Genomic DNA, 24027 nt, shown 5'->3' with positions numbered 1-24027 from the left:
TATTTCTGTCATATAAGCCAAGCAATGATGTCATTTAATCTTAAATAAATAAATAAATAACAAACTTTCAATTCTTAGGAAATGTTTATCACAGTAGGCATACACCGCATAAGGTTTTTTTGGCTGGAGATCCTCATGATTGCAAAATCATTCCAAAGTGGGTGTTGGTATGGGTATGGGTGTGCGGAATAAGTCTCTATTCAAAACCAAGACGTTTATAAATTTCACTATCTTTTAATCATTTTCACATTTTTTTTGTTCCACCACCTCTGAGAAAATATGAATTTCAACAGTTTAAATGTACAACTATTGAAGTCCTTCATATCAAAACTAAGTACTTTATCCTAAAGCTCAATATTTTAATCCAGTACTGAAACTTGAGTTGCAAAACATTCAAAGCATTACCAGAAAATGAGTTACTATAGTACTACTACAGTATTTTGGATCAGCCTTAACTTTGGTCGAATTGTATGATGTCGCAGGCAGTAAAAACGCTCATGTTACTCCAGCCTAAGAGATACAGTACTCAGTATTATTAAATGTAAACACAAAAATGTTAAATAGGTGGTGCTCATACAGCAGATAAAGTTTGTTAATCTAACATGAATGTCCTATTCTCTGTCTCTCTTTCTCTCCCTCTCTCTCTCATATATATATATATTTATAGTGGGTGGTTGTCAATGCATTTCTCAATCTCTCAATCTCTCACCACAGAGAGACCAGACAGCCATGGCTTCTCTGTTCCATGTGAAAGACTCACTTGTTTGAGTTCAAGTGCTATCTGGACCGAGTCCACTATAAGACCGCCTCTCTAAAAGACACATTCTGCTGTCCGCTTAGAATGGGGCAGTTTTACCAAGCTGTCATCACAGAGAATAAATACTCAAAAGACAGAATGGCCACATAAAGTCACAAACTCCTAAAGGTCCATTTACAAAATTGAGAGAACTTTGCCATGGCCGTATAGTCTGAATGGCAAAGAGAGGAGGGAGATGTGGCTACCACAGAACCTACTCTGTTATCAGAGGAGCGAGAGAATTTTTGTACTCCAAAAAAAATAGAAGCCTGGGCCCAAGGGAAACACAATGAAAATGACCTCATTTAACCAACCTTGTTTATACAGTGTTTTTAATGCTAGAGTAATACAGCTCCATGATTGAACCACGACTTTCAGTCTATTTATTTATTTATTTTTTTAAGTACCTGATATCTGGAATTTTGCTTGGGTTTCTACCGGTTTCCCTTTCCCAGTAAAAGTAATATGTTATCTAGTAGTTTGTGCATGATGATCCAAACATTTGTCAGGGAGCAAGACTAGTTTGTTGCTGTCACAAGTCATCCACGGTGCTGATGGTCATAACCAATGTGACAACTGAACACTGCTTGAAGGAGTTACAGACACCTTCAGGTGATGCAGGTGAAACATTATTGCAAGCTTGGAGTACAAGAGTTTTGGCCTCAGCACAATGGATTGGTTCCACCTGTCTGTGCATGCACCTGTGGTCCTGTGTGTTGTATGATTGTCTTTAATGTAAAGAAATGCTCTTGTTTATGTGTGTGTGTGTGTGTGTGTGTGTGTGTGTGTGTGTGTGTGTGTTTAATGGAGCGAGTGTTCTCTGGTCAAAAGCTCAGACTGTCGCCTCTGATTGGTCCGGGTGGTGGTTGGTTCTCTTCCCAAGGCGCCTCCCCTGCTCCTAAGACTTGAGCATGGCACGCACAGACGCGGTGACCTCTGACCCCTGCCAGCAGCCAGCTGCTAGGGGCTGGACGGGGAGCAGGGCTCACCGTTCTCTTTCGGGGTCCGAGCTTTGTGCAACGCCGCCTGGATGCGGAAGTGTGTCCGTGACTCCATGGAGTAGTTCTTATAGTTCTGCCTGTGGGTCAGAAGAGCAGGTCAGAACAATGGCAGCTTGCGGTGGAATAAGGCGCGCGGTGTAGCGCGTTATCGAGCATATCGCACAAGCCCAAGGGACAGTCGAGTGCACGGCTGTATTATCATTCATTTCCCGTCACAGAAGGATTAGGTCGGCGCTTCCCAGAGTAAACATTTATAGCACGTGTGGCATGTGAAGCGTCACACCGAGACATGGAGCGACAACCCCGTTGCCAGGGAGGTGTTGAAATGGCACACGGTCATAAGGTCAGGGCTTACTTGGCCATCTCCAGCAGTTTGATGGCCTCTTCTCTCCTCCCCTCCTCCAGACAGAGCAAGCCATGCTCCAGCAGTGCGTTAGGCACAAGGTAGTGGTCAAACTTAATCTGCGTCTCACTGGAGCAGAGGGAGGGAAAGGACAGAGAGAGAGAAAGAGAGAGAGGGAGAGAGAGGGAGAGAGAGACCAACATCTTAGTAACAGTGATTATTGGCAACAGCACTGATAAAGTAGAGCAGAGCAAGTCTCTGCATCTTCTTCACAGATTCGTAACCACCAAACTATCTGAGCCAGTGACCCGACTGCGCCAGGCTCTGACCACGCCCTGGTGTGGGGGTGGGGGGGCTCACTTGCAGAGGATGAGGGTGAAGTAGTGCTCCGCCTCCTCCTTGTGTCCCAGGTGTTTGAGACACAGGCCTTTCAGCAGGCTTACCACACAGTGGTCATCTATGGAGGACTCCGTCCCTGAAAGAGAACACACCGTTACCAGGATACGAAGAGCACTCTCACTGCTTAGATCTGTTAGCCATCTGGGCCGCTCATGTCTGGTTGTGGGTTCAATTAGTCGTATCGACTGTTTCATAACACTCGGTAATGCCTGTAACCATCTGACTGAGTGTAACTGTAATGACTGTTAATGGTCTCTGGAGTAAAGCAGATGTAATACCACACATTGCTGGTTGGGGTTACACTGTATAAGGTTTATCACGTCCTGTGGGAACTGTGGTGTGTGTGCTGGGCGCCTTGTTATTGGCTGTGAGGATACTGGGGTCTTGTGATTGGCTGTGAGGATTCGGGGGCCTTGTGATTGGCTGTGAGGAGACAGTACTTGGATGCTGGTCGAGTCTCTGCTGTGCCTCGTCCAGGGCCTTCAGCATGCCCTCCGTCAGGTCCCGGTGCTTCCCGATCACCGTGTAGCCGTTCCAGATGTACATCATCTCCTGCGGGACAGAGGCACGCATGAGGAAACAACCTTCACCAAAGACCCGCACTGCAGGCCCCGCTCTGACGGCTCCTCGCTGTTTTCACAGCAGGGAGGGAGGTTTCACCATCACCACGCGCAAACTCCGTGAGTTCTTCCATTTTACATATCGCAATTCATTCACAGCTCTGTGATGGGATACACTCACACAGCATCACAGTACTGCAACATGATACTCTCACACAGCATCACAGTACTGCAACATGATACTCTCACACAGCATCACAGTACTGCGATGTGATACACTCACACAGCATCACAGTACTGCAACATGATACTCTCACACAGCATCACAGTACTGCAACATGATACTCTCACACAGCATCACAGTACTGCAACATGATACTCTCACACAGCATCACAGTACTGCGATGTGATACACTCACACAGCATCACAGTACTGCGATGTGATACACTCACACAGCATCACAGTACTGCGATGTGATACACTCACACAGCATCACAGTACTGCGATGTGATACACTCACACAGCATCACAGTACTGTGACGTTAAATGCTCACACAGCATCACAGTACTGCAGACCTGTGCGCGTATACCCTACCAGAGGTATAACGTTACGCATGTTTGCATTGACACCACAGCGCATAAAGTAATGACCAGCTGTACACATAGTCTACGATGCCATGATCACATGCGTAAGCCCAAAGTGAACCGGACAGCAGAGCGCACTGACCAGTGGGGGGGCGGGCAGAGGAACGGGGTTGTCCGCGTTGTAGCGACGAGCTTTACGGATGGCGAATTTCTCAGTGGGTAACGACTTCCCAGCAATCTTCTGCTTCAGGCCTGGAACTTGTCTGGGGGAAGAAGGGGAGGCATCACTCACACGCTCTCGTGGGGACGGCTGTAATCTTAGTGTCCTTAGGCAGCCACCTTTTATCATGGCAGCACCGTGAGGCCAAAGATAACATATGAGCTACGAACACGACACACGATTATCAGAGGAAGATGCACGCTGTTCCATTCATCGTAATTCATAAATCATAATAACACAGACACAGGCCGAGACACAGATAGACACACACACACATAGATACGCACACACATACACACGCAGTCTGGCCCCTTCGGTGGCCATTACCTGAACAATGCCACCTCACTCTCTCCGAACGGCTGGCATTCCTCCTGAGACAGCATGCTGAGGTAGGCAGCTTTCATATACGCGTAGGTGGCCTGCGGGAATAATGAGCGTGTGTGTCTCAAAAAAACCTGCACGTTGCACAAAAGCATTCACTTCCGTCCTGTGAGAGATGCTGTTCTCATTACGCCAAAACACACACACACACTCTGCGCTTGAGTTTTTAAACGGCCATGCAGAGGTCGCTCTTCACCGCTACATTTGCGTCGTGCACCTTGTGCAGAGTGGCCGCGAGGCCGGTCTGCGGCCCGAAGCGGCGCGCTTCGTCGCTGAGAGACACGGACCTTGGACCAGGCGTTCTCCTTGCTCAGCAGGTCTGCGTAGAAGTAGGCCATCTTCCAGTGGCGCTTGTAGGTGAAACACCACATCAGCTCCCAGTAGCACATGTGGTGGAACTGCTTCCACACCTGCTGGGCTTCACAGCACTCTTCAAAGTGCTTTATAGCCTGCAGTACACACACGCACGCACACACACACACACGCGCACACACACACGCACGCACGCACGCACGCACGCACGCACGCACGCACGCACGCACGCACGCACGCACGCACGCACGCACGCACGCACGCACGCACGCACACACACACACACACACACACACACACACACACACACACACACACACACACACACACACACACACACACACACACACACACACACACACATGCGTGCCTGAGCCCCAGCGGATGGACACACAGTCAAATGTATAAGCACAGACACTGGAAAGGTGCAAGTACACCACTTCTGCATGTGTAAACAGTGCTGCTGCACGTGTAAACAAAGCTTCTGCATGTGTAAACAGTGCTGCTGCACATGTAAACAGTGCTGCTGCACGTGTAAACAGTGCTTCTGCATGTGTAAACAGTGCTGCTGCACATGTAAACAGTGCTTCTGCATGTGTAAACAATGCTTTTGCACGTAAACTGCGCTACTGCATGTGTGAAAGGGGCAGTCATGGCCTGGCGGTTAGGGAACTGGTCCTGTGACCGGAGGGTCGTGGGTTCGATCCCCAGACCTGAGGCCATGACTGAGGTGCCCCTGAGCAAGGCACCTAACCCTCAATTGCTCACTTGTGTAAAAATGAGATAAAAATGTAAGTCGCTCTGGATAAGGGCGTCTGCCAAATGCCATAAACTGTAAATGTAAATGAAAGGGAGCCACATGTGTAAACTAGTGTAGGCTGATGGAGAGCAGAGTCACTCACAGCATCCAGGTTGCCTTTGATTTCCTCAATTCGGCCAGCGAAGAACAAGAAAATGGATCCCTGTGCAAGAACGAGGCATTTCAGACACATGATGAACATGTCCAGAGGGGCGGAGACATGCTGGCCAGTCCCACCACACTTAGACACAAGAAGCAGCCCAGTGGGTCACGTTTCCTCCACCAAATTGTGGTGAACAGTTGTTTCCTCTGCTCTACCAAACATGATGTAACATGCAGGGTAACTATGAAGCCCCTCCTCAGCTGAGTTAGGGGTGTTTGGGATGTGTGGGGTAACTATGAAGCCCCTCCTGAGTTGGGTTAGGGGTGTTTGGGAGGTGCGGGGTAACTATGAAGGCCCTCCTCATCTGAGTTAGGGGTGTTTGGGAGGTGTGGGGTAACTATGAAGGCCCTCCTCAGCTGAGTTAGGAGTGTTTGGGAGGTGTGGGGTAACTATGAAGGCCCTCCTCAGCTGAGTTAGGGGTGTTTGGGAGGTGTGGGGTAACTATGAAGGCCCTCCTCAGCTGAGTTAGGGGTGTTTGGGAGGTGTGGGGTAACTATGAAGGCCCTCCTCAGCTGAGTTAGGGGTGTTTGGGAGGTGTGGGGTAACTATGAAGGCCCTCCTCAGCTGAGTTAGGGGTGTTTGGGAGGTGTGGGGTAACTATGAAGGCCCTCCTCAGCTGAGTTAGGGGTGCTCCAGAAGTGACAACACAAAACCGCATGCAGCGTTTATGCAGTTGGAAACTTAAACTGCAGCGTCAGCATCTCCCTGGACAACCTGGGCACCGCTACCCTGCCACCCTGCTACCGTGGCAACCTGCACACCCTGACAGTTTGTGCTCTGACTGTTACCAGGGAATCCAACACCTTCACATATAGTGGGCTGGTGATTGGCTCCGGAAAGAAGTACATGTTACCCAGGTTTATATACGGTAGAGCTAAATAAACAGTACAAAGCATCTTTATATCACATCACTTGGTGCATTTATGAAGCAGAGTGTGTACACACACTGTGCTCACTGGCACGTTTACAGTGTAGCCTGACGTAATGCTGAATGGGGGAGGCGGTGTAGCGTACCTTAGGGTACAGTGTAAGATACGGCTGCAGTAGTTTCTCTGCGTCCTCCACATCTCCTTCCCCAGTGCCTGAGTTATAAACACATACACAAACACATGTTCACATGTACACACAAACTCACCCAGAGAGTAAAATGTCACATATAGTTGAACCGAAAGACTGAAACTAAACTGAAAAGGTCAGATCCCAGGCTCACTGTCTACAGAGAAATGCACCAAGCATTTGCATTTATTTTAAAATGCACCAGTGCATGACTTAAACAGGTATTTTAGGAATCGTGTAACAGTGTGGGGCTTCCTGTGGGCTTCCTCGTGAAAACACTACAGGTGTGATATTGGTGAAGATACTCACCCAGTATGAAGGTCATAAACGTGTGGTAGCAAAGCAGCAGCATGTTACACAGGAAAGACCTGAAGGTGCTCTCAGCAGAGCCCTCCTGTAGCTGCTGCAGCCCAAAGTCCTGCAACACACACACACACACACACCCGCATGCACACACACGCACACACATCACATCTCATCAAATCAGGTCCTACTAAGCCACATCACTCTACATTTTCCCCAAAAGAATCTTTTCGCAAAGCGAAGTCAATGCCCTCAGTGTGGGGAATTCACCTTGTTACCGGAGAAGCCCACAAACTCGAGCAGCCGCAGGGTTCTGGTGGGCAGGAGAGATAGCATCTGGCAGAACAGAAAACAAGAATCAGCCAAATTCCTCTCTCCTCCTCTCTCTGTATACAACATCCTGTGGTGCTCTCCCTCTCAAACACTGGACACACTCACCAGATTAAATGCTCCCACTCCTAATTTCACTCCCCCCTCAAAGTGACCGTGATTGTCACCCTGAACGTAGTTGGAGGACTTCAGGACCGTGTGAAGTTCCCTGGACACAATAAGACACAAAGTTCCCGTGTGTTCAGGTCTCCATGCTGTTAAGACACTTCATGGACTGAAGTACCAGAGAGATAAAGAGGGCCAGGTCTTACTTGTATATCTGATAACTATTCCTCACTTTCATCCCTCCTTTGATGAAGCTGATCATGTTTTCATCCTGTATACAGCAAAATATTAGAACAGTTCAAAAATACTAAATATGTTATTGTCAAAAAATTAATTTAGCTAACAATGAATTACAATGATGTGATACCCAGTTAACCAACTTAGGCAGATTATATGGTTCACTTACAATAGAGGCACCACAGTAAAAACGTAGTAAAAGTAAGAGTAAAATTGCTCCGAAGTTACATGTACACATTCTATGAAGGAAAGTGAAGCTAACTTGTAAGAAGGTCAGTGCTGCCCTCTGGAGGAGACATTCAGCATAGCACACTTCAGCATGGAGCTCCTCTGAAGACACAAATGACAGTGAGTTGCACTCTGCCTATACAAACACACCATGGGTCAACACATCTCCGATCAAACACATCTAGTGCATTATAGGCAGATGTGACTAAGTACATAGCGTCACATGGTAGGGAAAATCGGAGAAAGTATGTTTTGTAGTTGTAATATAATGTTAATGATACTAACATTGCTGAATTTGCATTTTACTCTTTATCTACAATTGACTGAATTATTATTATTATTAATTATTAATAATTATTATTAAAATGTATGCTGCAAACAATGGCTTCTGTAACATTCAAAACATACCTTCTGTAAAGTTTTTGCTGTTGAAGGAAGACTTTTTACGATACCTGCAATGACAAAAGAAAAAAACCTTATCAAGCAAAAACGTTTTGTTTTCAATTGCAACAATTATGGTTTAATTAAATTACATTTAATTAAATGTCTAAATCTTACCCTCCATCGACTCAAATGGATGAATGTTTTCTGAACTGAAAGGTGTAGTGCTTTATAAGTGATTATTTGACTATCTAGCTGACATTCTCTTGTACTGATGGACATGAATTCAGTTGAATAGTTTTGCTCAGTCTGCTGAGTCAATAGTTCTGTTTGTCTGACTCTTTAAGGATAGTATGTCTTTAAGCCTATGAACACAGAAATAACTCAATTCACTTGAGTCTCTGGAATGCTGATACCTCAGTTCTGGGAATGGGGTGTGTTTCAAGACGGGGCAGACATAATGTGTCTCTCCAACTCACATTTTTTTTTTGAATCTTATTTCAGACAGGTGAACTGGCTGTATATGTAAAATCATTCTTTACAGTAAAGCCAAGGCGTTGATGTTAAAGTCGAGGCGGGTCTCCTAAGAACCCGTTTGGAGAGCGGTTTCAGACGCACCGGCAGGCATCGGAGTCAAACCCATGTGATGGGTAGCAGTACTTGTAGCAGTGGCTCAATTGTAAAAGAGCTCTAAAGTCTGATAGCAAGCACCTTACAGAAGATCAAGCTACCAGGGAGATGATGTGGTTATGCCAAAGATCCCAGAGAGCGGAGCAGAAGGCGAGACGTCAGGTCTGGATCTGCGCAACTGCTTTGAAATACTCTGGGAAATGAAGGCGCAGCTGTGTGTCCGTGACAGGGGAGACGGCGTGGAGCTTTTGATGGCGTGTGGGTGGCTGAGTGGGTTTAGTCAAACGTCAGCACTGTTTGCTTAGTCAAACATTAACAGTGCTTGCTAAGATGACGTGGCAGAGTAACTGTGTGTGTGTGTGTGTGTGTGTGTGTGACAGTGTGTCTTACACACCCGCACACACACATTGCACGTTCTCACATACATACTCCAGCACTCATTGTGTTGGTTGGTTCAGAAATTCCACCAGCCCCTATGATACAATGAAGCTCTAGGGATACACACCATACAGTGGCTTACACTCAATCATTACACAGAGACGGTCCTAACACCCGACCCCTTAGATTCGGCCCCTTACACCCGGGCGTGTGTCGAACAGTATCTAAAACGGGGCTCACTGACCCTCGCCAAGAGCCCTGGTCTTTGCCGCTACACATTAGGACAAAAAACATACCGCATACCGTCTGTTCTCTGGCATACATCACATATACCTGAGTCTGCATTCACTGTACACATAATGCACTTTGTGCTTGATTACAGCAGTGAAAACACTCTAGATCGAATGACGAACTACAAATCCCACAGTGACATATACAGTAAGGGAGAAGGGGCGGAGCTATTACCGCTGGCACACGGTCTGAGCTTCTTTCATCGTATTTCCCGCTGCCAAGATGTGTTCAGGGTCAAAGGTCATCATAGCCTGCATTTCCAGAATGGTGGCATATGTGAGAGAGTGATACATGCTGTCCTTGGTCCTGCCACAGAAGATAAAGGAGAAAACATCAGATCTACTCATAGTAATATGACAGCTAGGGCATGACTCAGCAGATCTACTCATAGTAATATGACAGCTAGGGCACGACTCAGTAGTGTTGTCAAAAAAATCGATATATCGATACGTATCGATACTGAACATTCTGAAACGGTACAATACTCGTTTCCCTTAAGTATCGATTCTTTTTACATAAAATGCGCTTTCGTTTGACCCACCCAAGCTGCCGTAATGCACAGGACAGTTTGTGATGTTAATATGGCAGCTAAAGCAAATGCAGTGCTGTTGGATTCGAAGCAGATACAGATGGAAAACCGAAGGATATGAACAAGCCCGTTTGCAAGCGGTGCTTTTGGAACCTTTCAACGAAGGGCGCTAAAGCCTGGTTGAGTGACCATAGCGCTCGACTCCGCGCGCACCTCGCGCGAACCTCCGCGAGCGGTGGAGGCTTTATACTTTCCGCTTTGCAGTGTTGTCCGAAACTATATGTGGTAGTATAAAAGAAACACCCCTCAAAACAGGGGAATGAACACTTACCTGACGAATTTTAATGCTGCTTTGTGTTTCAGTGTGTTTCAGGTTTGAAAAGTGCTGCAATTTAGGCTAAAGTACTTGAAAATGTTGAAATTGTAACTACTTCGTTTCACAACAAATATCTGTCTGACTGGACATTTTTCTTGTATTACATTAACAAATACGAGCCTCTTGTAATTCCAGGATGAAACATGAGAGAACGTGAAGACGTTAAGAAAAATGCACGTTACGTTATTACGTTAACTCTTGTAATTCCAGGACGAAACACGGACAATATCTGTCTGACTGAACAGTTCTTTTGTGTTAAATACCAGCATCTTGTAATTCCAGGATGAAACATGAGAGAACGTGAAGACGTTAAGATTGGGCGTTTTGAAAATAAATTAAATAATGTGATTAAAAGCGCAATATTTCGAATCATTTCGAGTATATGTATAAATATTTAACTTAATTAAGTTTAACGTGCTGGGAAATATTGGTACAAGCGCTTGAATTGAACCCTGCAAACATGACTTTGTTCATTGCTCTGAGGCGCGGCGCGCGCGAAGTTACAAAATTCGAGAGGTGCACGACCTCGCGTGCGCCGCGCTTCAGCGCGATGAACAAAGTCATGTTTGCAGGGTTCATACACCTTGTGGAATTCAAACACTTGTATGTCACTTTCAAGGTCCATTTCAATATTTCCCAGCACGAGCAAAGACACTTTGTCAGACGTTCAAAAGACGTCCACTGAAAAGCCAGAATGAAAGTTTTAGCGACGTCTTTTTTAAACGTCTATTACTGCCGTTCAGTTGCAGTTTTTGCACGTCCTGACATCCAATAAAGGTCCTAGTCAGACGTTCAGATAGAAAACTCGTCATAGACGTTAAGTTAAAAGGTTAAGGTCCTAGTCACACTGTCAGATTTTGAACCAGTTTTGAACGTCCACCAGACGTGCGTGTCGAGCGGGGGGGTGGGGGGGGGTGGCGAACGTAAGTTGAGGCTCAACTGATGAGGCTCAGGGATTCCGCGTCATACAGCGCCGTGCTCAGGGTCCTAGTGCCTGTAGAATTAATGGCCCGATTAACGTAATTTAAAAACCAGGACATTTCCACAGTTTTAAAAAATATCCCGGGACGCCCGGGACAGGACGTGAAATACGGACATGTCCCGGGAAATACGGACGTTTGGTCACCCAAAGTTAAATATTTATACATATACTCGAAATTATTCGCTTTTTTATCACATTATTTAATGGTTGTTTATTTTCAAAACGCCCAATCGTAACGTCTTCACGTTCTCTCATGTTTCATCCTGGAATTACAAGATGCTGGTATTTAACACAAAAGAACTGTTCAGTCAGACAGATATTTGTTGTGAAATGAAGTTACAATTTCAAGCATTTTCAAACACAAAGCAACATTCATTTGTTTGTTTATAAAAATAAATAAAAAGGCTTTAAAACGGAAATTAGCACCGTATCTGACTTTGGTATCGAAAATGGTATCGAATTTCAATATTTTTTTAAGTATCGTATCGAAGTTGTAATTCTTAGTATCGTCACAAGCCTATGACTCAGCAGTAACAATTAGAGAGAGCTGTGATACCTTTAATACAGAGTCTGTAAAATAACACAGACAAACACACTACACTGACCACACAGAGTCTAATACAGCCATACTAACTCCCCACACAGTTAAACCCAATGCTCTGACAGGAAACCAATTCAAAGGGTCTTTATTTTCAACACAATTAAACCAGTGAAAGGAAAATGATGAAAATTCAGGAGTGATATATTTTTAATATTATTCTTAGCAGGACGCTGGCGCGCCCAGAAACAGGCTCGGGGAGGTGGAGGTGGAGTGTGTCACTGGCGGTCTGCAATCCTCAGGTGCGGGATTATTGGTGCAGGATTACTGGTTGAACCAGTCGGACCTGGCCGCGTTCGCTGGGGAGGTCGGCTCGCAGGGGAATGCTGAGCTGCCGCTCGGTTCACATTTCACCCTGTTCACCACAAAGGGAGCTGCGCAAGTCACGCCACAGCTCCATACAGCCAGAGCAAAGGGAACGACAGATGATGGTACGCACTCAAATGAAATCACTAAAAAAGGCCATGGCATTTGGCAGCATGGTTCTGCCATTCACGTTACTTGTGATGTGACTGATATTTGAAAAAAATGAGTTGTTTTCTACATTACAAATACAGACCCGACTCAATGTGTAAAAACTGAGCCCTAGCCCAGCTCGAGCCCTCGTGCTGATGATCCACGCCTTAGCTCCTCACCCATTACTCGCCTCACGCTCCGTCTAACCTACACACATCGACTTGTGACTTAAATTTGTGTTTCTGTCGAGACGTGTCCTGTCTGTGTGTCGAGTCCATGACACAGCAGTTAACGTGGCCTCTGACACAGAACGTCTCCCAAGAGGCTGCCTTAGCAATGACCCAGGGCGGGACATCTCTAATAGCCCGGATGGAATGTCCCAGCAGACAGATTCTCACATGTGTGTGAGTTCCTGGGGTGATGTCTGTGCTTGGCCCTTCACTGCAGGAAGACCAGGTCCATGACCTTCCACTCTCCTCTTTTCCAAATGGGAAAGATGCACCTGTATTCATGGCTTGCGTTCACACGGAGGTCCAGGCTCACAGCCAGGTGGCCTGCTCCAACAAGAGAGCGCTGGGTGGAGATCAGACGTGGTGCAGACCTGCAGAAGGAGGTGGCCTCTGGGACAATTACCACCTCCACTCCATAATGACCTGGGAGTCTTGTGTGTGCATGCAGGCACCGCACACACACACACACACACACACACACACACACACACACACACACACACACACACACGCACACACACTCACCTGCTCTTGAGTCTGCACAGAGCCTCATCAAAGTCATTTCGCAGGAACATGTCCATTGCAGCCATGCAGTCCTCCAGTGCCACGGACAGGTCTGACCTTTCTGACCTGAGACACACGTGCACACGCAACACAGAGGGAAACAGGAAAACCATCATGTATCTTAGTATAAACAGAAATATCTGATAAGCACATTTACAGCACGCTGCACAAGATTACATTAGATTACATACAGGTTCCAGTGCCATGGAATACAAACAGCTGATAATGAGTAATCAGGACATGTTAAATGTGCAACACTCTCTATGGTGTCTAAGGCTACTTTCATATATTGAAAACCTGAGATCACTCAGCTTCAAATCACAGATCAAGTGATTATCAACAAACATTATCCGTCAACAAACATTATATCTGAGCGTCTACTGTATCTGAGGAAGAGATGTTGATCTGTTAAACAATTTGTCAGCGGTTTCATGTTCTTTAAATGTTTAAGTGTGTGTGTGTGTGTGTGTGCGTGCGTGGTCAGTCATGTACCCCAGGGCATTAGTTCTGGTTCTCATTTTAGTATGAAGACAGGGAGACTAGAATGACCTACAAACTTATTGGAGCAGAGGTGGCATATCATATAGACTGAGACTCTGTTCCCTCTGCGTAATGCCTTGTGCTGGGCTTTCCAACGGGCTCTCGAGGTGCTATTTGGAAGTAGGACAGTGTGCAGGTATGTGCGGTAGCGGTAGAGTGTGTGTGTGGAGAACACAGAGATGTCCAGCACTGCAGTGGGTGCACTGTACATCGTAGTGACATGCGTAATTGAGCGCAGTGCCAAACACACACAGGCTAGTAGTGTGTGACACACAGACTTCAGCGCAGATTCATGCTGTAATGTTTAGTCCAGCAAAGTTAAGATGATGGTTTGTTTGGCCATCTTTACACAGGAAGTGCCAGCGGATCTGAAGTCCAGCACAGAGGAGCCCAGAACCTGCATCCTTTTAACACTCACGCAACTATAACAATGCAAGAGAGGAGAAGACTACAATACACTGATCCCAGATCAGTCCTGTCATTAATTAACATGGTACAATGTGTATGTTTGCAGAAACTTCACATGGACCTTTTGAGTGTTTTTATGCTACCACTCCAGAACAGATGGGGATGATGTCATTTCATGGGCCAAAAGTGCTTTCAACAAACGATGATGGTGAACTGATAGTGAACTGATGGAGAACTTATGGTGATCTCATGGTGTTCTAACTGTACTGATGGTGTACTAACTGTACTGATGGTGTTCTAACTGTACTGATGGTGTTCTAACTGTGTGCATGATCATATCTGCTCATGCTGATGCTAATACTGATAAGAGCTATGATCTGTGTACGGTTGCAGGAAATAACAAAACCCTGTAGCTCATATAAACAACAGAAATACTAGCTCCGAATCCCAAATCCATTTCAAAATGACTTCTTGCAGAGAAATGTGTCATTCGAGCGACCACAAGTCCGACTAACAAGCTTTAAATGCATCATGTAATTCAATAACAGACCCTCATGCAACGCAGTCTCTGCAAAACATGTGGGAAACAGGACTGAATTATGAACTCCTCTATGGACAGGAGAGCGGAGAACAGACCGGCACACAAGAAGACAAAGGAGACAGGCCAAGCAAGGCCAGAGGGGCAACTAAACAAGAGGCACGTCTCTCCTCCCCACACCGAAGGACAGGGGCAGCCTTTGTGTCCTCAGCCATAACTAACTAACCCCCGGCTCATTTAACGGTCGGCCCTATAGGGCCAGAGGCCTGTGTGGCTGTCGAGTTTTTTGTATGTGGGGCGACTTGCAGGCACTTCAGCTCCTGCCTGTACGCTCCTCAAATAGCACCTCGAGAGCCCGTTGGAAAGCCCAGCACAAGGCATTACGCAGAGGGAACAGAGTAACATGGCCAGATGAAGATAGCGTTCCACAGCTGAAACGGGAACCAGGATATCGTCATTTCCTTTTTTTGAACAGCTCAGTGTATAAGCTTTATATATCGATGATTGTGATTTACTTCAAATGTGACACATGAGAACACTATATGTGTATGTACACACATATATATTATATACTGTATGTTTATAGTGGAACAACCATCTGGGTTGAATAAACCAATGCAAGTCACAAACATTTGGTCAGTAAATAAAGGGAATGGAAAGAAGCACTGGGTGTCGCCATGTTTGCCCCAATCTGAAGCCTCTGAGATTGAGCAAAGAGAGGGATAAAACCCCAGTATGACGCCACTCATCTGTACAGCTCAGCTTATACTGAGCACATGCACCAAATAGAAGCCGTTGTTCAGGGTGGACTTTCACCTGGGTCTAAGTTCTGGGTCTAAGTTCTTGGTCTAAGTCCCATTGTGTCCTGTGGTCAGGGTTCACGGTGAAGATGATGACTTAGTCAGCCACTTTGAAAATGTTGATCTCCCAGGGGGAGCTCCTGAGCTCCGAAGATCTCTACTGGTACAAAGGACAAACTAGCTGGCAAGACACAAACTTGTAGTGCAAGGAGATTTTTTTAGATAATGGCTGAATCGTCGCTCTGTAACCTTTACTTTCACACTGAAGTCCTGAGTGCATATGAGCTCACGTTAGCTAGAGTGACACGACAATAACAGAAGCTTGAAAACTAGAGGATCGAATGCTGAACACTGTTGCTCACAAACCTGCTCCCTTCCACCGACCACACAGCATCCAGAACTTGCATTTCAAAACAACATTTGTGTATACTGTCAGATAACTGAAGAATACACACACACACACACACACGCACGCCTGCACACAATGACCCATTAGCAGCGGCACATTCTTACCCGTTCGCCAGAGTTTCTGCCTTTTCTGACATTTTCATCTGGTACAGCGAAGGACACAAAGAAGGTGGAAAAGGCGTCAAATAGAAACACGCAGAGCAGGAACGTTCACAACGTGCCTCAGGTCAGCCTTTCTCAGCTACTCCCAACAGCAGATCTCCTCTTGTTTTAACACGCACACACACACACGCACACACACACACACACACACACACGCACACACACTTACACAACCAAGAGAGCAGCAGAGAGGAAGAACGCAGAGCTTAATAAGATTGGGATGACTATCACACGCAGAGAAGCAAAACACTCCGGCCCCCTCTCTTGCTTCATCTTCCTCTCCCCAACACACACACACACACACACACACACACACACACACACACACACACACACACACACACACACACACACACCTCGGCTTTCCTCCCTAAGCCCCTCCTCCTCTCAGCATCACACTCACGCTACACACTGCAGCCTGCCCTCTGACTGGCCAGAGCAGGAGAAGAAGACCAGCCTTCTTCTGCTGGACTACAGCCAAATAATAAACAAAGGTACAAATATACATTACAGATATGCACTGCAGTCAAGTGACAATGGAGCCGCTGACTCCAATTACAACGGCCATCCTTGTAGCGGGGGGGGGAGGCCCGCGAGTGTGACCCAGTGGGAGAAAAGTCCCATCGTGACACTCAGGAAAGAAAGAGTATCTTAACTTTAGACTGTGAATTTAGTATGGGAGGGAATGACGTAGCATACAGCAAGCTGCTGAGAGATGGAAAGGGAGGGAGGGAGGGAGGGAGAGAGAGAGAGAGGCTGTTTTTACTGCTGTTTTACTGCAGTGTTATAGTTCAGCTCTGTCACAGAGCCCACAGACGGTGCCACCTCTGCCCATAGACCTTTTCATTGGCACAGATACAAGTGGCACTTGAAACAGACAGCACCAAGGTTATTCCCATACATTAGCTGGACATTATCCCAGAATCTTAGGAAAAAAACTATTTTTTATTCTTTTAGAAGATCCCTCAAAGGGTTAAAGGTCAGGAGTAAATGCTGGATTAAATGCAGCATTGTGGGAACGAACTTCCACGTATGATCAGCAATCCATAACAAAAGACTCGGTATGACCCAAGTACGCTGACTATACGATCACGGCCACCTCTAACCTTAATGTCTGTATGTTAATGAACATTTCCCTGACATAGTGCTGAATGGGACTTGTGTTAATGTACCAATGAGGAAGCGCATAGCATCAAGTGTGCTCCCATAATCACGTGTATACATCCCATAATCACGTGTATACATCCCATAATCACGTGTATACGTCCCATAATCACGTGTATACGTCCCATAATCACATGTATACGTCCCATAATCACGTGTATACGTCCCATAACCACGTGTATACGTCCCATAACCACGTGTATACGTCCCATAACCACGTGTATACGTTCCATAATCACGTGTATACGTTCCATAATCACGTGTATACGTCCCATAATCACGTGTATACGTCCCATAATCACGTGTATACATCCCATAACCACGTGTATACGTCCCATAATCACGTGTATACGTCCCATAACCACCTGTATACGTCCCATAATCACGTGTATACTTCCCATAACCACGTGTATACGTCCCATAATCACGTGTATACGTCCCATAACCACGTGTATATGTCCCATAATCACGTGTATACCTCAACGGCTCCACCTCCACTACACAGCATATAAAGATTCTTCCGAGATGTGGCCTGCTGATCAAAACAATGACATTTCCCTAAACGCTCTCCAGAGCATGTGTGCACTTTGCAATACGGAGCCTGTCTTCTTGTTAAGGGAATCCAATGCGGCAGCTGTTAACATGTTTGACAACACTGTGTAAGGGTATGTGTCATACATGAGAGTGTTCAACTCAGCTAAGGAGATAATAATACTAAGGTCTTGATGGACAAATATTAGTTCTAGGCAGGAGGTTTACTGATGCAGCTGGTGTTGTGGTAAAAATGCCGGTAACCACTGCAGTTGATACATAATAAACTTCATCCTGACCAGACAGGATTACTGCCTATATTTAACTGCAGTAAAACATGTACAACCTGTTCCGGTCTTTAAGATGTACTGAATATGGCACATGAAAGTCAAAACATCCATAAATGACAAAATGTAAACATTATAAACATATGGCTCTGTCTTAAAGGCTTGTAATGAGCAAACAGCAAAGGGCAGTGGTAGTGAAGAAGACGTGAAGATGTGAAACAGATGTGCTCAGCGTTAGTATTGCACACCGAGAGTGAGTTTACTCGTTCACTCCACCAACGTCACAACAGGCGTGTCATTCAGGCTGCCTCTGACATCAGAAGAATGTCATCTTTGCCACTCAAGAGGGGAGAATGAGGCAGAGGGGTTATATGTGTGGTTGTGTGTGTTGGTGAGTGTGTGGATGGGTGGGCAGGTGGGTGGATGAGTGGGTTAGTGGACTGGGGGGATGATAAGTGGGTGAATGGTTGGATTGGTGGGTGGGTAATATACGTGCGTGGGTGGATGGTTGGATTGGTGTTTGTGTGAGTGGTTGGATTGGTGCATGTGTGAGTGGATGATGGTTGTATTGGTGCATGTGTGGGTGGATGGTTGGATTGGTGTGTGTGTGAGTGGATGATGGTTGTATTGGTGGGTGTGTGAGTGGATGATGGTTGGATTGGTGTGTGTGTGATTGGATGATGGTTGGATTAGTGTGTGTGTGTGGGTGGATGGTTGGATTGGTGCATGTGTGGGTGGATGATGGTTGGATTGGTGTGTGTGTGGATGGATGGTTGGATTGGTGTGTGTGTGTGGGTGGATGATGGTTGGATTGGTGTGTGTGTGGGTGGATGATGGTTGTATTGGTGCACGAGTGTGTGGGTGGATGATAGTTGTATTGATGTGTGGGTGGATGATGGTTGTATTGGTGCACGCGTGTGTGGGTGGATGATGGTTGTATTGATGTGTGGGTGGATGATGGTTGTATTGGTGCACGCGTGTGTGGGTGGATGATGGTTGTATTGTTGTGTGGGTGGATGATGTTTGTATTGGTGTGTGGGTGGGTGCAACTAGGCACTTGTAGACATTTACAGGTAAACGTGAACGCCAGCAGATCAATTAAATCACCTGAAAACATGCTCAGCATGACAATGCCTTTTCTCGGTCCTGATCAATAATAAGCCACCGCAAAGCCACCAGCATTGTGGAAGACCCATTACACCCATCCCACCCATCACACCCATCACACTCATCACACTCATCACACTCATCACACCCATCACACCCATCCCACCCATCCCACCCATCACACCTATCACACCCATCCCACCCATCCCACCCATCACACCCATCACACCCATCACACCCATCCCACCCATCACACCCATCACACCCACCCCACCCATCACACCCACCCCACCCATCACACCCATCACACCCATCCCACCCATCACACCCACCCCACCCATCACACCCATCACACGGTCTCTTCACTCTGATGCCGTCCGGCAAAAGATACAGGAGCATCCGAACCTCCACTTCCAGACTCTGTAACAGCTTCATTCACCAGGCAGTCAGGCTCCTCAACTCCCAGAGACGGAACTGACACACACCAACACTGATCTGACCCCACACGCACAAAAAGACTGCACTGAACCCCCACCTTCCGCCACACACACACACACACACACACACACACACACACACACACACACACACACACACACGTCTCCATCCCCACCAGAAATATTTGCTGCTCTCCCACAGAATCTGCTAACTCTATCTCAGAACTGCTGTGTTCATGTATGTTCCATATGTCACAGTAAGTCACTCATCTCTGACACCACTCACACCACATTGCACTGTACCAGCATTACACTGTCATGTCTGTCAGTTGTCTCTGGTCTGTTGTATTTATTGTTGTGTTTTGTTGTGAGATTGTCCCATGCTGCACATTTGGCACATTGTACTGCTACCCTGCTGCACTTTGTCGTTTGTTGTACTGTTGATTTGTGTTGCACCACGGTTCCGGAGGAACGAGATTTCGTTACACTGTGTACCTGTACACAGATGTAATGACAATAAAAAGCCTCTTGACTTGACTCTTGACTTGACATACTGTCACAATACGGTCACTCAGACGAGATCATTCTGGGCCAGTCTATATAGGCAACCCTCAAGCAGTCAGACCAGTCAGCGCTAACGTGTGATAGGTGTACACCACAAACGGACATCACAAATTGTACGACATCAGCACTTCGGAATTACCGATAACAATGATTTGGCAGCAGGTGATTAGATAATTTTGGCCTTTAAACAAATCAAAAATAAACATTTTGGGCTAAACTGTCAATGAATTAACTGGACAGTTTAAAAGAAACGTACGATGTAGATGACATCTCTTGCAGGTCATCTGTGCTGTCTGGCACCGGCGACCTATAAGATAACAGAGAGAAGAGGGTGTAGGTAACGAGGGAAAGTTAGAATGATCTGCTAGAAGAACCCCTGAAAGAGAACCATTGTTGTGAGTAACTCAACACTTCCAGTTCACTTACAATCAACACTAAGAACTCTCAAAATGGGGGCAAAATTCAAACTCAGCCAAGTGGTAAAATGGTTCCCTAGATGTTTTCTTATATCACTGTTAATAATCTATTGATGCATGACAAGAGACAAGACAATGCTTTTACCTAGAGTCTGTAATGAGAGAATCCAGTCCATCACTTTCTATTATTGGTGACCTAAAAAAAAAAAAGAAATACATATTTATTATTACTGGCCTATAACACTTCTGATAAAGCAAATGACATTTATATTTAGTGGTACCGACTGACCGTGCTTGTGGGCTGGTGCAGTGGGGGACCTCCTCTTCTTCAGGTTTGTCCCTAAAATCAGATTAAAAAGCATATTTAAACATACATCGATTTTTTTTTACCTAAAAAGATGGTGCTCAAATCGTTTGATTTGGTGACATTGGTTTTATGTAAAACCAATTATGTAAATTGGTTTTATGTATTTACATTGGTTTTTTGTGACAAAAAAACTAAAACCAAATGCTATTTACATAAGTATTATCCTCCTTAATTAAAGCATCACTAGTCAGAAGGAAAGGAAAGGACCAAAGATTATTCTAAAGGAATCAGAGGTTAAGTTAGAAATATTCACGTGATAGGAAAAGGCCACAAAGTAATATTCAAGTGTCTGGATCTGAGCAATACTGGATCAATTATGAAGAAATGGAAGCCGCATCATACCAGAAAGCATCAAGGTGACCCAACTGAAACACGAGGAGTTTGTGGTCAGAAAGACAAAAATGTAACCGTATACTAAAAAACGGGAGGAAATCACTTTACAGAAGGACAATGATCCCAATAACTAAATCAAAGCAACACAGGGAGTCACTGAACAACTAAAAAAGGTGAATCTGAATCATCTGAATTTTCATCAATGGATATATCTGAATACAACTGAGAATCTGTGTCACGATTTGAAAACTGGAATCCACAAGCATCCCAAACATTGTGCAAAACTGGAGGAAACCTCCAGAAAGACTCCATCAGACTTCAAGTAGTGTGCCGAAGCCTGAAGGCTCATATCCTACCCAGGACTTGAACCCAGGTCCAAAAGTAGGTAAACATGAGCTCTGACCACAGGACCACAGAAACAACTACCTGACATGTCAACCATAGCACCCATTCAACCAGAGCACCCATTTAAATGACTCTGTCACAAGTTGTTATGACAACTAAAGGTGCTTCAATGTATTAGTATGAAGGGGTAGAATATTTATGTCAGGAACATTTTTGATCTTTTATCATTTTTATAGATCTGCTGACAAATAATTAACTTTGACATTTTGTAGATTACTTTAAGAGCTTGTTGACTTGCAATAACAATTACTGGCTAGAACAATCCAGGTGAATCTGACTTTTATTATTTTTGCATGGCACCGTTACTGTAAACCTCCTTTCTGCAAATCACATTAGTGTAAGAAACTTTACTTATAGTAACCATTGGCTATGACAAGCATTTTCTTCTGCTGTTAAAACAAATCATCAATTAAATTTAAGGAATAACCCACCACCCTCATAACACTACATTGGAAGGTCTGTAATGGTGTAAGAACAAAATAATAGTCTTTAGTAATATCATTACAAGAAAAATAAATATTGTCAAGCATTAATGCGAACCTTGAATATTATGTCTTGAAAAGATTTGATTTTAGACTTAACACATTTGTTTAAAATGGAGAACTCAAGATGAAGACCTCCAGCTCACTGTAAGCTGTGTCTGTTCCTTGGCCCTGGTAGCAGATAGAGAGTGTGTGCACTAGTAGATGTGGTTAAGGTCAGAGGAGAAACGCAGCCCTAAACAGCCTGAACTTAGGGCCAGCTAATAGACTAGAGACAGATCACCTTAGTTTTCGAGACATGTATATGTGTCGCTTAGAAGACCAACAGCAGGATTGCATAGCTCACATGCTCTGTAATTGGTAACCAGTATGATTGCTACTGGGAACAATGGGAGGCAGACTGGAAATGTAAATGCAAGATGTGAATGATAAATACCAGGGGGTCATGTAAAGAGCCTTGGGGAGCAGTGTGATTACTCGTATTACATTTACACATGTATACTCCCTAGATTGCTGTCTTATTACTTTGATTGTGTGAAGTTCAAGAGGTTGTGTACCAAAGTGTTTTCCATATATGCATGTCTGATACCATTTCTGATACTGTTTCTCTATTACCTCTGAATACCTGTGCGTTTATTTCACTCAACTAGGCATATTTTAATGGACTGTACATTTCAAATAATTATTTTTAGAAACTTGTCAAGCTAGTGTACCTTCACGTGAGTGTGGAACAAGAAAGGAATGGCGTTTTGTAGACCTACTGGCGAGGCCAGTTTGCTCTTTGAGAGCAGTCGTGAGAAGCACATATTTCCATCTCTTCTGAGACTACACACGAGATTCCTTTTAGTGGTAGTGTATTTATAGGCAGATAAAGCCCGACTGAGCCAATCAGTTCTGGCTGGTCACGAGTTTCTTACCACGGGCTATGAGGAAACCTGTCAGAAAAAGTTAATGGTCTGTCAGTTTTAACAGCTGCAATTCAAGGCACCTCTTTGTTGTGTGAGGAAGTCTAGCATCTGATTTGCTTGACAGTGTGTTCATATACAAAGAAGTAATCGTTTTTTTAGTAATCTATTTTAATGGTGAACAGGTAGAAACACAATGTGATTTGGTTGTAACCAAAAGCACCTCAAATGAAAAATGATGTCTGTCTTTTTAAGTGTCACAAACTCGGACCATATATATGTGACATCTCACAATGTGATGATGAAATCACAGTCTAGTTAGTATTTTAACTCGCACTTCAGACGTTTGTCAGTCCTCTGGGAACACTCGAGAGCAAAGTTGTTCAGTCCGAAACCTTCTCTAACTATATACCGTATATAAACCATTATCATTTCGGTAATCTGGTCTACGTTATAGTCAAGCGGTTTCTTTTGAAAGTAGACGGGCAAACTCACTTTTTGGCGTCATTCTTTTTTTTGCGTCTCCAAAAACTCATTCCAAACGGGGACAGATGTCCAATAAGACTGGAACACGAGGTCTACCTGGGCATTCGTACCAGACTAAATGCAGGTAATCGCCAAAAGCCAAAGTGAACGTGTCGCTAACGTCCCCCGTCCTACACGAAGACAGGAAGGTGTGACACATTCATCTCCCACGTTAACGAGGACCTTTAAAACTACCGGAATGTAACACTCTACCTTTTGCTCGGTCTTAAAGACCTCCGTGTAAACGAATTAGCTGCATGTATTAAATAAATAGATTTTTTGTTTAAGTGAGGACAGAAATGTAACCTATATTATGCGTCGGATAACTGTTAACCTTCAAATTTTTACCTAATCTTAAGTAACCATTTGTTATTTTTAATTCTGATATAGCCTATTGTATGTATTGAACAGATA

General features: G+C 45.0%; 1 protein-coding gene across 2 annotated transcripts; it reads right to left on the bottom strand.

The window, feature by feature from the left end:
- Nucleotides 1-44: 44 nt before the first annotated feature.
- ttc39a (tetratricopeptide repeat domain 39A) lies at nucleotides 45-23767 on the bottom strand. 2 transcript variants are annotated; one of them, XM_077003907.1, is made up of 21 exons: nucleotides 23584-23767; nucleotides 20886-20936; nucleotides 20742-20792; nucleotides 20437-20487; nucleotides 13196-13300; nucleotides 9674-9805; nucleotides 8228-8271; nucleotides 7854-7921; nucleotides 7561-7625; nucleotides 7358-7457; nucleotides 7190-7255; nucleotides 6926-7034; nucleotides 6575-6642; nucleotides 5501-5560; nucleotides 4574-4735; nucleotides 4233-4324; nucleotides 3828-3948; nucleotides 2980-3091; nucleotides 2501-2615; nucleotides 2153-2269; nucleotides 45-1874 (listed from the first exon to the last, which is right to left on the bottom strand). In XM_077003907.1, exons 1-21 carry the CDS (start codon nucleotides 23622-23624, stop codon nucleotides 1757-1759), a joined length of 1848 nt encoding a protein of 615 aa, XP_076860022.1. In that variant the 5' UTR covers nucleotides 23625-23767; the 3' UTR covers nucleotides 45-1756. The 2 variants fall into 2 exon arrangements, with proteins under 2 accessions (XP_076860022.1, XP_076860023.1); XM_077003908.1 differs by lacking the exons at nucleotides 20437-20487; nucleotides 20742-20792; nucleotides 20886-20936; nucleotides 23584-23767 and adding an exon at nucleotides 16034-16386.
- Nucleotides 23768-24027: the final 260 nt, after the last annotated feature.

This window comes from Brachyhypopomus gauderio, chromosome 4 (assembly GCF_052324685.1).
Source record: "Brachyhypopomus gauderio isolate BG-103 chromosome 4, BGAUD_0.2, whole genome shotgun sequence".
In the NCBI taxonomy this organism is placed as follows: domain Eukaryota; kingdom Metazoa; phylum Chordata; class Actinopteri; order Gymnotiformes; family Hypopomidae; genus Brachyhypopomus; species Brachyhypopomus gauderio.
This window is presented reverse-complemented; position numbering and strand designations above follow the sequence as displayed.